The 15,148-nt window shown below is 51.9% G+C and overlaps 1 protein-coding gene and 1 long non-coding RNA gene across 3 annotated transcripts; one reads left to right on the top strand and one right to left on the bottom strand.

The window, feature by feature from the left end:
• Positions 1–1,881: 1,881 nt before the first annotated feature.
• Fgf19 (fibroblast growth factor 19) lies at positions 1,882–7,998 on the bottom strand. Its single transcript, XM_063227669.1, has 3 exons — positions 6,262–7,998; positions 5,920–6,023; positions 1,882–3,488 (listed from the first exon to the last, which is right to left on the bottom strand). Exons 1-3 carry the CDS (start codon positions 6,515–6,517, stop codon positions 3,183–3,185), a joined length of 666 nt encoding a protein of 221 aa, XP_063083739.1. The 5' UTR covers positions 6,518–7,998; the 3' UTR covers positions 1,882–3,182.
• Positions 7,405–14,339, top strand: LOC134470912 (uncharacterized). 2 transcript variants are annotated; one of them, XR_010040125.1, is made up of 4 exons: positions 7,405–7,579; positions 9,523–9,582; positions 11,593–11,709; positions 12,250–14,339. It is a non-coding gene; the product is annotated as an uncharacterized LOC134470912 (long non-coding RNA). The 2 variants fall into 2 exon arrangements; XR_010040124.1 differs by having other exon boundaries at positions 12,787–14,339.
• The last annotated feature ends 809 nt before the right edge of the window (positions 14,340–15,148 follow it).

A 15,148-nucleotide genomic window follows, 5' to 3' on the forward strand; every position in this document is an offset into this window, starting at 1 on the left:
TTTTTCTTTTATTGGTAACAGGGATAGAGCTCATGACCGCCTGCTTGCAAGGCAGGTGCTTATGCTGCTGAGCTAAATCCCCAGCCCCCCCTTGCTGCATTTTGATTCATGAAATTTGGCACATATCAGAGGCAGTCCATGCGGAAGCTGGGGTGGGCAGTGGGCAGAGGAAGTGGTGTTCAGATGCAAATCCTGCAGCATAGACCTGTCTGAAGTCCCACACCATCCACTGAACAAGTGGTCACTCTAAGGTCCAGTCCAAATGTGGTCTGGAGAGAAGATATATCAGACATCAACACTGCAGCATGAATTAGTTTACAGTCACATATTCATTCATTTATTTCTGTCAGCCACTCTGGAGGCAGAGGTCCCAGAGGAGGCCCTGATAACTAACCCTCCTCCCGAGTTCCTTCTCTCGAACTAGTTAATGTCACTTTGGACTGCTTGTCAGAACCCCAGCGGGCCTATAAAGGTCCCTGTATCCAGGCCACATCCTATTATTTGAAATAATGCTAGATTCCTAGGCAGTTGAAGGCTCATCCCTGTAATCCCCGCATTTGGAAGGCAGAGGCAGGAGGTTACCAGAGGTTGGAGGCCAGCTGGGGTTACATAGTTTTCCAAGCCAGCCTGGACCACATATTGAGACCCCATCGCAAAAACAGCAAAAACAAAAACCCAAGGCAGTCCAGACTGTCCTGGTCCCCTTCTCCTGGACCCCCACAATGGCAACACCTTATGATGGGCGTGGCTCTCATCACCAGTGGTGATTGTCACTGTGGTCACAGGCAGAAAGAATCAACCCCAGCACAAAGATCTGGCAGAGACCTCTGTGATCCGTGATCTCTGGGGCACCGTCCTGGACCTGGACTTCAGGACTGACCTGTGCTTGCAGCAAGGTTGTGGGGTCACACTTCACCTCTCACTGTCACTCCTGTTCCTTCCTGGCCAGCAGAGCCCTCTCTGCTCAGGAAAGCCACATGGCCTGCTTCATTTTGCTTCCCCAGCCTGCCGTGCAGCTGGCCAGTGGCCCCAGGATTCAGTCCCAGCCCTGGCGGAACTTGTCAGGTTTAAGGAAGAGCTGACTTTCCTGATGGGATCCCCCTCTAGATTGGGCCTGACAGAAGCCAGGAGTGAGAGAGGCCCCTCCCCCCACCAAGGCATTGGAGCACAGCACAGATGGGCAACACAGGCTGGGATGACCTGGATCTCTCAGGATTTGTTAATGAACAAAAAGAAATCAGTTACTCAGGGAGGGCTCATGCAGCAGAACTGCAAACTTTTGATTTTAGATTTTTTTTCCTGCATTAGTAGATTGAACCCAGAGTCTTCTCATTGAGCTGCAGTCCCAGTCCTTTTAATGTTTTATAGAGGCATTAAACTGCCCAGGCTGGGCTCAAACCTGCCATCCTTCTGCCTCTGCCTTCCGGAGCGCTGGGATTGTATACAGGGACCACCACCACTCAGGTGTGGAGGTATTTCTGACTGTCAGCGGGTGGCTGCTGTCATCTTGTGGGTATCCACTGGGGATGTTGCCAATGCCCGGCACATGTGGAGGGAGGGGACTTGCACAGCATTATGAAGTCGGTCCCAGACCTGCTAAAGGCGAGCCATCCTCGCTTATACCAGTGGTATTGTTCGTGTTTGGAGACAGGTTCTAGCTAACTACAACTATGTAATCCAGGCTGGCTTTGAATTCTCTCTTTCTCGGGGTCGGGGGAGACTGTCTTGCCTCAGCCTCCTAAATGCTGGGATTACAGGCCAGGCATGTGCCACCACAGGAGACCCCCTGCACAGAAGCAGAGTGAGGCTAAGGAATGAGATGTAACAGGGCTGTTGAGAGCACAGGGACCCCTGCCCCGGACAGCAATGCCAGCCCCGCCCCTCCTGCGGCTCCATTGGTCAGGAGCCTTTTACCACGATACCCAAATGCACAAACTTTGATACAAACCAACTCCATTTTAATGTAGAAAACAAACCTCATGTACATAAATACAATTTCGGGGTATAAATAAAGTAAGAAAATAAAAAGAGATGTACATATCAAAATAAATTACTCATAAATATCCTGTTGGAAACTTAAGTGCTGGGGAAAGAATTCTGACCCTTCTTCCCCTGCCGCGTCCACAAGTTGTTGGCAAGACTTGGGGCTCTGGAGTATTATTTTTCTTTTCTGGCTTCAAATGGGGGTGAGGCGGGGCAGGGCTGGGGCTGATAAAATGCGGTATGGTACATGGGGAGTCCCAGCTTGTGGTGACTGGGATGGGTGAAGGCTGGACAAAGAGCAGGTGGCTGGTGACTTGTCCTTCTTGAGTTGCTAATTAGCGAGCCACAGCTTTCTTTGAGGACAGCACTTTGACGTGGCTGGATCAGGAAGGAGCGAGGGGCTCACATGTGCTATTAGCATGACCCAGGCAGGCCTGACTCTTTGGGAACCCGGGTCACATGGCCAGGTTGCACTCCTGAAACTGACTGTCCTCGCCGCCCATCCCTCTTAGTGTCATCAGCCCAAGGTCACTAGACTCAAGCCTGGCCATGGCCATCTAGAAGGATGGAAGCAGGTGACCCTCTTATCTCCTCGGGGCAGATGGCCACACAGGTGTCCTCCTGAACATACCCACTCAGAGCCAGCCCCAGGGACAATTCAAGAGGTCCCCAGCTGGAGCAGAGCTCCAGGCTTCCCTTGCTCCCAAAGCCTGGCTGTCCCTCTGGTCAGGAGCATTTGGAGGTTCACAGTCCTGTTCGGAGTTGCGACTTGCATCAGGTCTTCATGTGGTCAAAATACCTAAGGTTTCACAGACCTAATCAGCTGAACGGGAATGTAAAAACAACTGCTTACCATCTAGCGGCCTGTGCTGCAAATGACGGAAAGAATTACAGAGGTTTGGTTCAGCATTAGGAATTTTCCCAAAGGGAATGAGTTCCCCACCAATGGAGGTATTCAAGCAGAACCACAGTAGCACAGCAGTGTGTCCAGCAATCAAGGTACGGGTGTGTGTGGGGGGGTTTGGATAGCAGCCAGGCAGGTGGAGGCTTACAATTTTATGATCAGACAAGGCTATCTGCTAGAGACTGGCACAGCCAATATAAAACCTGCAATATATACAACTTCTAAGGTTTCCTTCTAAAGCTACACCCAATGGGGTCTCGGGACCATTCCCGAGGAAGCATCCGAAAAGCCTCGGTTACTTCTGAAAGCTGGGACTCTTCACCAGCCCGATCTCACTGGCCATCCCAAAGGGGTCCATGCTGTCCGTCTTCAGGGGCAACGAGAACACGCTGGATTCCTCCTCGTCGCTGGGCTCCACAGAGGCCTTGGGCAGCATGGGCAGGAAGTAGGACAGGGGCACCACCCCCTTGCTCTGGTACTGCTGCCTCTGCTTGACACTGCTCAGCACGATGGGGAGGTGGTGCTTCTGGGAGCGGTACACGCTGTAGCCCGGGTAGCTGATCTCTTCCTTGAAGGCACAGTCCTCCTCCGAATACCAGGGCTGTGGGGGACAGGGGACGTGAGCACCCTTGGTGACAGCCCAGACAGCAGAAATCGCTGCACCCTCTGAGCCACCAAGCATCCGTGGAGGCCACCACTGGTGATTTCCACCACTTGCACTCGCTTTATAAATATGCAAATAATGTAAGTACATAGCTTGCAAGCTTTATTATATGTAGAATCCATAATCATATTAAAGCCCAATAGTATATGAATATAGTAAGTGTATTTTGTCTTTATAAATGTTTTCTAGTTTTTACATCCATATATTCCTTTTGCATAGCTACTTAATACCTGTATACCCTTAATACCGCTCCTTCATATTTCCCCCTAAATCCATTGTCTCCCTTTTTCAACTTCGCCCTGGCCTCAGCAATAAAAGCCATAGGCACAGCATAAAACTCTTTCACTATTTACATTTAAAAAGTTCATCGCATCCCACTGACGCTCTGGGAAACTGACCAAACACAGGATCATTTTAGGATCCGTCTTTTGATTCAGAATCACACCCCTCCCCATCTGGGGTCCAGATGAGGGCGTCTATTTGCCAGCATCTAGACCGGCAGTAATTGAGAGGCTTTCTAAGCATGGGCCCCCTTCATTCACTGGAGGAACTCTCCCCCCCACCTCCCCGCTCGAAGGGCAGCTCAGCAGGAACAGAGCTAATCCAGAGCCTCCTCCCCCCAACCCAAGGCAGCGCCTGCACCAGCGGGGGGCCAGAAATGTGTGGGGCGGGAAATCTCCCTTCTCCCCCAGAACATTCCTAGTCCCCAGGCTTGAGAGGTGACCATGGGTGAGTCCTGCCTCACACTGGTGTTATTACCCGGCAGGGACAAGGGGAAAGCCTAAGCGGGGAGCTGGGAAGCTGCTCAGTAAACACAGGCCCCATGTCTGCCCGAGTCTACAAAGGTCACTGAACTGCAGGTGGGTGAGTTGTGTGCTGATAAGGGACTGATAAGTCTAACTGCAAGAACCCACTGCTGCGGCCCAGGCCAATGGCACACCAGGCCATCAGGGGCAGTTTCTTTTGAATTTCTGAAAAATGCAAATTGTGAAATATTTCAATGCTATAGTGTTTTTTTGGAAGGGGGGGGCAGAGAAATTAGTATCATCATTTCTCCCTACAGAAAATGCAATCAATTTTGAATTTCTAGAAACAAAAGTATCACTTCTATTTTAAAAATTAAAAAGCATAAAGGTCTCAAATTGTGCTAGGCTATGGCCAAGATACCAAGAGGCAGAAAAGGACTTTAGTGAAAAGCTCTTCCTCCAGGCTCCCCAGTTTGGGTTAGATCTGCATGGGGGTGGATTTACACCCAAAGCCCCTGCAGGGCCCTCCCACCGAGAACGTCCTAGTAAATGTCAACATAACAAAAGTGACAATGGCAGGTTTGGAGCACTTTGGAGGGTCAGCATTTTTGGACCATCTTTTTAAGCAGATAAGCGGAGTAAGTGGATGGCACAGGCACTGAACAATTTGAGACTAAGAGGCAGTGCTCTGGGGCCATCTGCAAATGGGGGTGGGGGTCCCTGCAGGTGCCCACACATACGCCCCAGCCCTTCCCCCCTTCCTCCCAGGAGCCCCAGGCTGTGTGGGAGGCCTGGCCTCTGCGGACCTCACACAGGCTCCTCCAAGCACAGTTGCTTTGAGCTCACAGCCTTTGTTCACCAACCCCAGCATCCATTTGCGTCCAGCCTGAGCCTTCTGCGGTTACCTGGGCCTTCCCAGCCCATCCCCCAGCCCCACCAACCCACAAACCAAGGTATTTTCCGTGCAGGTGAGCTGGGGGTTGCACAGCAATGAAGTATTATTCTGATACATCTGCATCTTACCCCACACTGATTACCTGATATATAAAAAGAGGCTGAGCCAGGAAGATGGAAAGACAGTTCAAGTCCAGCCTGGGTACTGATAGAGATACCTGCCTCAAAATTTAAAATCGGGACTGGAGATGTAGCTCAGTGCAAAGACCCTGGGTTCTATTCCCAGTACCCAAACCCAAACCAACAAAAGAAAAAAAAAGAAAAGGAATCTAGCCAATCTCAGTGGGTTTTTTTGCCTTCAAATCTGCCAATTTTCTTAGAAGATACAATTTATAGCTTTTCCTTCTTAGACTTGAGAGTCAGAGAGGACCACACGCGAAGCCCAGGCTGAGAAGGGTGACCCGAGTTTTCCTGTTTAATATCAAAGGGAGCCTCACAGTGGGTCTTCTCCGCCCGCCCGCAGCCTTTAGCTCAATTTCGAATGCATGGCTGCCTTCACCCATTCTCGGACCGCAAATTTCCGTGTTGGGGGAGGCACCCGAACATTGGATTGATTAATTGGGCCTTGAAAGCTTTCCCTGGAAGCTGCATTCCAGGGAGGTGAGAGAAAACTCACGTTGGGTGCATCCTTGCCCGTGGATGTCCCCTTGCCCGGTGCGGACACTTACCAGGCCCCGCATCCTGCCGTCGGGGCCCATGCACAGGTACCGGACGCTGTTTATGTCCTTGATGGCCACGGTCTCCAGAGCGACTGCTCTGATCTCCAGCAAACCTAAGTACAAGGGAAGCAAGAAGCCGCGGCCTGGATAGGGACTCCTAACACGTGGGCGCGCACCTTGCACACCTGTGCCCCACCCCACCCCCGCCCCGTCTGGGCACCGAGGCGGGGATGGTAAAGTGAGGGTGCCAAAAGCTGGGGTTCTTAGGAGATCCCGGGGTTCCGCGGGTGCCGAGGAAGGATAAAGGGGGGGGGTGCGGCGGGGAGCGTGCCGGGACCTGCGGGCACTCACAGTGCTCGCTCTGTTCCTCGACGCAGTCCACCGCGCCGTCCGTGTGAATGCGCAGGAAGCAGCGCGAGCGGCCGTAGGGGCCCGCGGCGTACAGGTGCCGAAGGCGGATCGGCTGGTCCCAGCCGTAGTACAAGTGCGGCCCCTGGTCAGATAGCGCGAGAGACCGCCGGGCCAGGGGGCGCCCCGCCACCGCCAGCCACAGGCCAGCCAGGACCAGGGCGCGGATCACCACACATCCGCTCGGCGCACTCCACATGGCACCTCCGGGGGCTCACGGCGACTGCGATGCGCGGCAGGGCTGTGGCACCTGTGCGCGATGCCCTCGAGCTGACCGTGAGCTAAGAGCGCCTGGGCGCACTGCACGCACACTCCGACGGCGCCGTAGCGCAGGGCTACAGCCTTATATAGCTTGCCCGGCCAGCCCCGCGGGTAGGTGCCTGGGATCCCCGAGCATTTCTGATCAGAATTGCATCAAGCCTCCGCCCCCCGCACACACCCTCTCTCATCCCGCCTCCTGACCTGGCCCCGGCAGGTGGGCGGTGGCTCCTAGTCCCCGCCCTTTTGACACCGCCCACGCTGTCCTGTTGGGGGGGAAGGGGCTGCCCCGATGTACGACCCGCCCCGGAGAACAGCTCCCCAAGGCACGGCAACCGGGGGCTCTGGGTTGTGTGAGTTTAATTCCACAAAGCAGTAGACAACGGAAGCTCCTCCCTGGTTCCCCTGAGGATGCGCTTGGTGTGCGGCCTTAGCTGGGGCGAATGACGGGAACCCAGAGACTAGGGGATGTGCAGCTTGGCCTCCTTCATCCTGGGCCGGGCTTTGGTGCCTTTCTTAAAGACCACATTCCCTGCCTCCTCCAAGGGTCCCAGCCTGAGTTCTATCTCCTGTTGTCTGTTACCATTTCCTCCTGCAGCTCAGACTTTCTCACGTTCTCTGAGTTTTATCTTCTGGCGATCCCAATATTACCGCCCCCCAACCCGCGCCCCTTTATCCTGCTAAACCCCCCAACACACACGCGCACACGCACATTTGCTCGCCAGACGCGCACACACAATGAGCGCGCAGCGCGCGGGGCGGCCGCGAGGTGGCGCTTTAGCCTCTGTTTCGGCGCCGGCGCAACGCGCGCCCTCGGCGTCCCGCGCGCCTTCCCCAGTGGATGGAGGGTGGAGGGGCGGTGGCTTGAGAGAGCGGCTCTCGGGCTGGGTGGGCTGGCCCAGCTGCGGCGTCGGTGAACTCCGTTTCCCAACTCCGGCCGCAGCTCCTTTGTTTTCGAGGTGCAGTGCGTCGGAGGCTCGGCCCTGGAGGCCCTGTGCGCGGGGTCCGTGAGCGGCGCGGTCTGGGAGGTCGGGCGCGCCTGCCCCGGCGGGCGGGGAGAGGGGGGCCTGGGGGAAGCGGCGCCTGCAGAGAAGGAGAATGCCCTGGCGGGGCAAAAAGGGGGCTTGGGCTTAACTCGGGGCCTTGCCCATTGTGCCTTCAACCCCGGGCTCCTGGGTGTGGGGGGAGAGCGCACGGGCCCGCGCACAGGCGGTGGGGAGGGCAAAGCGGAGACGCCGCGGAGATGCCAGGCCTAATGAATTTCAATGAGCAAAGGCCACATTCATACCCCGTCGGTGACTGGCGTTAATGACGGAGCGCGCAGAAAATGTCACCGGGAAAGCCTTTAGAAAAAGACATCATCCCCTAGGCTTTCTGGACCGGGGACTCCCACGCTGTGCGTCTTGGTTCAGAAAGCCGTGGCTTCTGTTAAATCTAATTACTTCCCCCCTGTGGCTTTCAATCGACGGCGGCTCCTATTAAACTTAATTACCCTCCCCTGCAGCTTTCGTTTTAAAGTCCGTGATAAATGAGGGGTGCCGAGGAGGATGGCAGCGGCTGCACTGGCGGACGCTCCCCAAATCGGGCTGGGGGAGGCGAGACGGGAGCATCCAGGTCCCCCCTTTCCGCACCCAGCCCTCTCCCCCTTCTGGTGGAGCGCCGGAAAAGGATTGAGAGTGGCGTCCAGGGAGCCCCGGGCAATGCCGCAAGGGTGGTCTAAGCCCCGGGGCTATGCTTTCAGTATACATCTCCACTCGATCCCCCCAGTATTCCATTGCCTGCATTGAATGGGTGGAAAATAGGGGCCCCAGAACAGTAGGAGAGTGACCCAAGTCCGTACAATCTGCATGTAGTGGAGTTGGACTTTGAGCCGGGACAGTCTGCTCGTAAACCCGGCTGTCCTGCTTCCCGGGCAGTGAACATGGCCTTGTCTTGGGGCTCCCGGGTCAGACATGCTGCATGATGGGGTTCCTCACCTGACCACTCCCTGGGCAGGCTGGGAACCTGTGGGGCTGTGACCGCGGCCTGCGTGCAGTCCTGCGGGTCACGGAGATGAGTGGACGGAAGTGCCCGGGAGTAATTGATGAAGGCGATGCCTGCAGTCCTGAGGACCAGCTGGGTACCTGGTGTGCCATAGTCCCAGCAGTGCTATGTGCCTTGTGGCGGTGAATCCTGCCACGTGTGCGCAAAGTGAGGCTTGCAGAGATGGACAGTGAGGGATGCTGCATGCAGGGATGGCTGGTGGCAGTGCCCAGGCTGGAGCATCTGTCGGTGCCTTCCTGCGTGGGTCACAGCGGGAATATCACATTGGCCAGCAGGGGGCGCTGTGGTCACCCATCAGCTCTCTAGCTGAGTTGGGCCATGCATCAGGTGAGGACTGAGAGGGTTTTCAGAGCCCCAACAGTGGTGTCTCCTGGCGCTGATTTTTCGGGTTGCATTTACTCCACATAGCTCAGTGGGCTGATTCTCCGCGTGAGTGCATTTCATTCACTGAGCCGTGCAGCTAGCGGTCCATGCATCCTGGTCACTGCCCCCGCTCCTAGCGAGGTCCAAGGCCCACGGGGCCAGAAGGGCTTGGTTTGGTGCCTTTGCTCTAGGTCTCATGTTAGCCTAGAGAAGTGTTTTTTGGACTTTTTTTTTTTTTTTCTTCTTCTTCTTTTTTTTTTTTACGAAACTAGAGATTGAACCCAGCGCCTTCACACCTAGCAACGGCCTCAGCCTGGATTTTGTTGTTGTTGTTTGGTTTTTTTGTTTTTTAATTTTGAGTCAAGGTTTTGCTAGATTTAGTTGCCCAGGCTGGTCTCCAACTTGTCCTCCTGCCTCAACCTCCTAGAATGCTGGAATTACAGACTTGTGCCACCATGAATGGCTTCAAAGGGCTTTTTGTTTTGTTTTCTGTTTTCTGTCTTTGTTGTTGTTTTTGGTTTTTTGTCTTGTTCTTTGCAGTGCTGGAGACAGAACCCACAGTCTCGCCCAGGCTAGGCAAGCTCTCAGCCACTGAGCTACGTAAGTCTTTAACCCCACCTGAGAATTTTTTAGGTGTCACATTGAACCTTAAATTCTTTTTCTGGAGGGCTGGGGATTTAGCTCAGTGGCATAAGCACCTGCCTTGCAAGCAGGCGGTCATGAGTTCGATCCCCAGTACTGATAAAAAGGTTAAAAAAAAATTTTTTTTTTAATTCTTTTTCTGGGATTCCCCTCCTTCCACTGAGCTTGGGGAGGCAAATGTGAGGTTGTCATCATTTGTAAGCCTGCTCAGCTCTACGCACAGCCTTTGTTATGAAGGCAATTGTTTTTCTTTTAGTTTGCAGTTAGGAACCTGGGTTTTTTTCTGGTTTTTTCTAAGTATCTAAGAGTCCCCCCTACATACACACCACCCATCCTTTCCAAGCCCCCTGCCCCTTGTAACTGAAAATCATTTCATAACTGAAGAGGTCTGAGCATTGGCTTAAAAAGTCTTTATTAGAAAACAGTAGGGTTTGGGACAAAAAAAAAAAAAAAAAAGCCTAAGCATTGAACTAGACCGGCCACACCAAGTCAGAATTTAGAATCTTCTAGAAATGCATTGTTCCCACCCCCCAAGACCTTCTAATTCACGGAAACTCCCCACCATCGGGACTGTTGTCCCAAACAGGGTTCATTCGGCTGGCCTGGAAATTGACCTGGTCATAGCCAAGTAAAAAATGAAAGACTTCTCTGCAGTTCACTCTCCTCGTCTGTGAGACAGCAAAAGAAATAATCCTCATTTCATAGGGGAATTAGGAAATAATTTGAAAAATATGCTGAATACTTAAGTTTGGAAAAATTATGGCAGTAAAAGACACTTTGCCATGAGTCCCCCTCAACAGACTCACCCTCATTTCAAACACATTTCTCCCATCATCTCGCCTCTTTCTGAAGCAGTTCTGGGCATCTTTTGTGAGCGTCTTCAGTTGTACTGTCATGGCTGCCTTGATGTCCTGAACTGATTCAGATATTTACCTTTCATGGTCATTTCAACTTTGGGGAAGGGCTGGAAGTTGCACGGTGTCAGAACTGGTGAAGAAGATGGATGAGGAGGACACAAGCCTGACATTTGGTAGCGTCCATCATCATATTTTTGATCATAAAGACACTCTGGAGAGAGGACTTCCAGAATTACATCAGAAGGTGGGAAGGATGATGGGATAAATGTGTTTGAGTCAAGGGAGAAGATTTTGAGGTGGATTAGGGGCGGTGTGTCTTTTGCTGTAATACATTCTTAAAATATTTACTGTGTATGTTGATCATACTGTGTCCCTCTAGCTACGGATGGGTCTATGTCCATGTGGAGATTGCCTGGCCCATGCAGTGTATTTACTTAAATGCCATTCTCTGGCCATTCTTGCAACACTTATTATTAATTTTAAAATTTAACGTCTACTCCAGGAAACGACAAATCCATGCTAACAAAATGCTGACCAGTCATTGCCTGGGATGGAGATGAACTGCCTTCCAGGGTGGAAGAAGGCTGTTCTGGGGTGATAGAAATATTCTTTAGGGTGACTGGTGGTAAACAAACCAGGGCTGATGTTTGTCCAAACTCATCAAATTGTGCCCTTCGAATTAGGTTGCATTTTCATGGTTTCTAAATAAATTCTATTATTAAATTTTACAGTTAGAGTGCAACCATCTGAATTTCAGGCATGCACGAATATAGGCACGGTGAATATTTTTGCTTTTTCCATTTGTAAAGTTGAATTAAAGTCACACAACATGGAATTTGCCCTCTTGAGGGTTTCAAGTGTGCCACTCAGTGGGATTAATGTTGTCTTCGTGTGTAACCACCCCCCCCACCTCCACGGCCCTTTAATCTCATAAAATGAAACACTACCTACGAAGCATTTTATTTTAAATTATATCTTAAAAAACAAGGTGGACTTTAAACTTTTTAATTGCAAATGTACCAGTTGGTTATGGTTGAAAATTTGGAAAATCCAGAAAAGCGCAATGCAGCCCATTTTATTTTATTTTTTTGTTTTGTTTTTTTGGTACCAGGAATCAAACTCAGGACCTCGAGCTTGCCAGGCAGGAGCTTAAGCCACTGAGTAAAATCCCTGGCCCAGTGCAGCCCATTTTAAAACCTAGAGCATTATTCCCAACTACTGTTTCTATGTAAGTAGAATTTTTTCCCTTAGATTTTTGTTTAAAGTATGTGTGTGTCTTGAAAAAAAAAAAAGCCCATGAATTGTAATCCCTGCCCCGTGCCCCCATAAACATTTCCCTTAGCATTAACCACCTGTCTGGTATCTGCTGGTATCCATCACAGCAGCAGATCCCAGCCAGGCACCTTGAGGGTGCCATCTGGCCATGTCTGCTAATTTCCTTTCCGGACCACGCAGGGAAGGACATCCTGGGAGATGGAGCTGTCTTACGCGTGTCTGCTTTTGGAAGGGGAATTTCTGTGTCCCGTGGTGTCTTTATCCCCAGCTAGGCCCTGTCCCCCAGTGTAGATGCTGTGTCCATGGGATGAGGCTTTTGCTGTATGATGTATGGACACTCGGGGCAACATACCTCCCTCCAGATGTCTGCAGGGAAGGGACGGTGCTTAGCAACAGCCACTGACAGCCACCCAGGGGCCAGAGAAGCTGGGATGGTCTCATCTGCTGCCAGCTCAGACACGCAGGCCTGAGCCCCACTTTGTCCTCCGCGTAGGAACTGGATGTGGTTCGAGCCTCACTGTCACCCTCAGGACCACAGGAGTCAGTGGCTGCAAAGCCAACCTCCAGCATCTGGCCTCTATTCCCAGTGACTCCATCATCAAAACAGAATGAGTTCCTGGAGAAATGTTTGACCAGAGCAGAGATCTCACATGACCATGAAACCTAAAGCAGCATCTTCCGTGTCTGTATTTTTTTGTCTTTTCCTTTTTTTAAATCGGTACCAGGGATCGAACTCACGACCACCTGCTTGCAAGGCAGGCGCTTATGCCGCTGAGCTAAATCCCCAGCCCCCCATGTCTGTATTAACAGAGACTAACTTAATGAGAAACTGATAGTGACCATGTCAAAAATCCAATTCAAATAATGACCTTGAAAAGTCACCAGCTCTGGACTCTGTGGGCTACACAACCCTCCTGGGAAGACAAAAGGTTCCCCAGCGTCCACAAATTCTCTCTTCTTCAAACTTCACACCAAGTGATTTTGTTTTCGCTCTAAGGCACCTGCCACCATTTCCTGTTTCTTCTCCCAGGGCGCTGTGAGGTCCTGAGATGGGCTTGTCCATCGTGATCTCTGGAGAGTGTCACCGAGGTGGACCCCCCTGATGGTGATGGTGCTGGCCAGCTTCCTCCCTTTACGTTTTCACTGCACCTACTTCAAAGATGAAAGAAAATGCAGCTTTTCCAGAAGCACAGAGCTTGGGAGCAATACACTTGGGGTTTGAACTCAGTTCTGGCCAAAATGAAGTCACAAAGTTCCTACCAAATCAGTCCTTTTTGGAAAGTTAGCAGCCTTGGCTCTTTGCAGGACCCTGACTTCTTCCTATTGCTCAGCCCCAGGACCCACACAGGAGGACCAGGTCCCAGAGTGGTCATCACAGATCGTAGGTCAATTCCCAGTGACAGAGCCCCACCACCGTGTGAGTGCCCATTCTGCTCAGTAGCCCCAGCTTTTACTTCCCGAGTGGATGCTGCCCTCACGGTTGTTACCTTCCCAGATACAACTCTTTGGAGGTAGGATAAATGCAACAGTGTGTAGCCCTATTCCCGCTGCTTGCCCAGGACAGGGCACAGTCAGTAGTCTGGAAATAATGGATAAATCAGGAAGTGATCGTGGTCACCAGGACCCACTGTTTTCTGTGTTTGTCCATACTTCTTGTTCATTCCATCTGTTCCTGCCTCTCTTCCTTGTCTTCCATTGCTGTATTGATTATACAATCATTTGTCTGATCTGATCTGCTAACCCTTTCTGGGCACTAATGGATCACTCCTCCCTTTTTCTAGCCTTTAGGGAACTCCGGGCCAGAGGGCTGTGTCTGGGGCAGCCAGCCATGCAGGTAGGGAGGCCCTGCCCTGGTTGATGTTTGCATTGCTACTGAAGGATGATCTCAGCCAACAGGCAGCTTGAATAAGACCTGTCTTCAAAGACAAAGCAGTGCAATCCCCCAGGACTGCCCCCGTTCCAGCCCCATTCCAGGGGATGCTGTCAGATGCTGAGATACAGCCTCACAAGCCCAGCGAGAAACAAAGGGGGAGCAAGCCAGCACTGGGATGCAAAGGCAGACTTGCTCTTGGCACGAGGTGGCCACTGCTCCTCTCTAAGCCCTCACTCTGGAGTGGCCTGCAGTTGCCTGAGTCTCCATGGCAGTGTCTGGCACACATTTCACAGATGAGAGGCTGAGCCACAAAGCCTGGAGCAGTTGATGGATGAGAATTGCATGAAACACTTGTTGCCCCCCAGGGATCTTGGTCCCCTGGTCAGGGATATCGCCACTTGCCCAGCGGCCCCATGCCTGGGTGGAACCTGTCAGGTGGGACAGATGCCCCAAAAGCCAGGCTTGAGTGAGTACTCACTGTGCTGTCCGGGTCATTTGACAAAGGTCCACTCACAATTTGAGGGTTGAGTAGGTCCAGGGAGGTTTCCTCAAAGCTCCTTGTCCCCAAATAAACAAAGTAAGAGCAGAGAGGGAAAGGATTTGTCCAAAGATGCCCAGCCAGGGGGTAGCATCCCCTACCTCCCCCAAATAAACACATGAATGGTCTGGTTGTACGTCTGACTTATAATAAAATCTTTGAAGAAAAAGCCCACCTGATACGATTCCTTGCAGTGAACACCTGCCGACACAGCTGCGCTGGGGGAGGGGAGCCTGAGGACTGGCTCCTTAGAGAGGAAAGAGTTTGCATTTGGGGACAAAACATGTTTTGAAATTTGATAAAGCTGGTGGCTGTGAACGTACCAAGGTGTCACAGGGAATCGAACACTTTGACAGTTCACTTTGTGGTGTGAGCTTCACCTCAAAACAAGTCATGTAAAAGGAAGACACAATTAGAACAGACATGCCTGGGAACCTTGGGGAATTTGCATATGGACTGTGCATTGGTTCCCATCCTTGCAATGGGTGACTTTCTCAAGTTTGATGCTTGTATTGGGCGGTAGGTAGGCTGTGAGCCAGGGCTTAGGACACATGCCAAAGGCTTTAGAGAAAGCATCCTAACCTTGAGGTTAGGATGAGAACCTTTGTGTGTGTGTGTGTGTGTGTGTGTGTGTGTGCAGTGTGACACATGGTCAGATGTTGGTGCATACAGGTGAGGGGCATATAGGAGCTGCTCATACTATATTTGAGGCTTCTCAATAGGTTTGATGCGTCCCAAAATTTAAAAACCACAGCCTATCTCCTGGCCCCAGCTTGTGGCTTATCCAGCAGAGCAGTGGCCACGCTACTCCGGGAACAGTGTCCCAGCTGCCAGGAAATACATTCATCATGGTCAACAACCCAGCTTCCAGAGCAGGAAACTGAGGCCGAGGAGGTGACAGGGACCTACATCGTGGCAAGACACAGCCCCGAGAAGGGTGGGGAGGAAAAGCCTGGCTATTTTGGGTCTCTTTGGGGGCGT

The sequence above is a fragment of the Cavia porcellus genome, unplaced genomic scaffold, assembly GCF_034190915.1.
Source record: "Cavia porcellus strain 051 isolate PalLab524CR breed Dunkin Hartley unplaced genomic scaffold, mCavPor4.1 scaffold_17, whole genome shotgun sequence".
NCBI lineage: Eukaryota > Metazoa > Chordata > Mammalia > Rodentia > Caviidae > Cavia > Cavia porcellus.

Bases quoted from the DNA above. Each gene is read 5' to 3' on its own strand.
- Fgf19 (XM_063227669.1), bottom strand. From the start codon at position 6,517: ATGTGGAGTGCGCCGAGCGGATGTGTGGTGATCCGCGCCCTGGTCCTG. The intron at 6,024-6,261 runs GTGAGTGCCCGC...CCTTGTACTTAG, and splicing joins CGAGGAACAGAGCGAGCACT to GTTTGCTGGAGATCAGAGCA. The intron at 3,489-5,919 runs GTAAGTGTCCGC...TGTCCCCCACAG, and splicing joins ACGGCAGGATGCGGGGCCTG to CCCTGGTATTCGGAGGAGGA.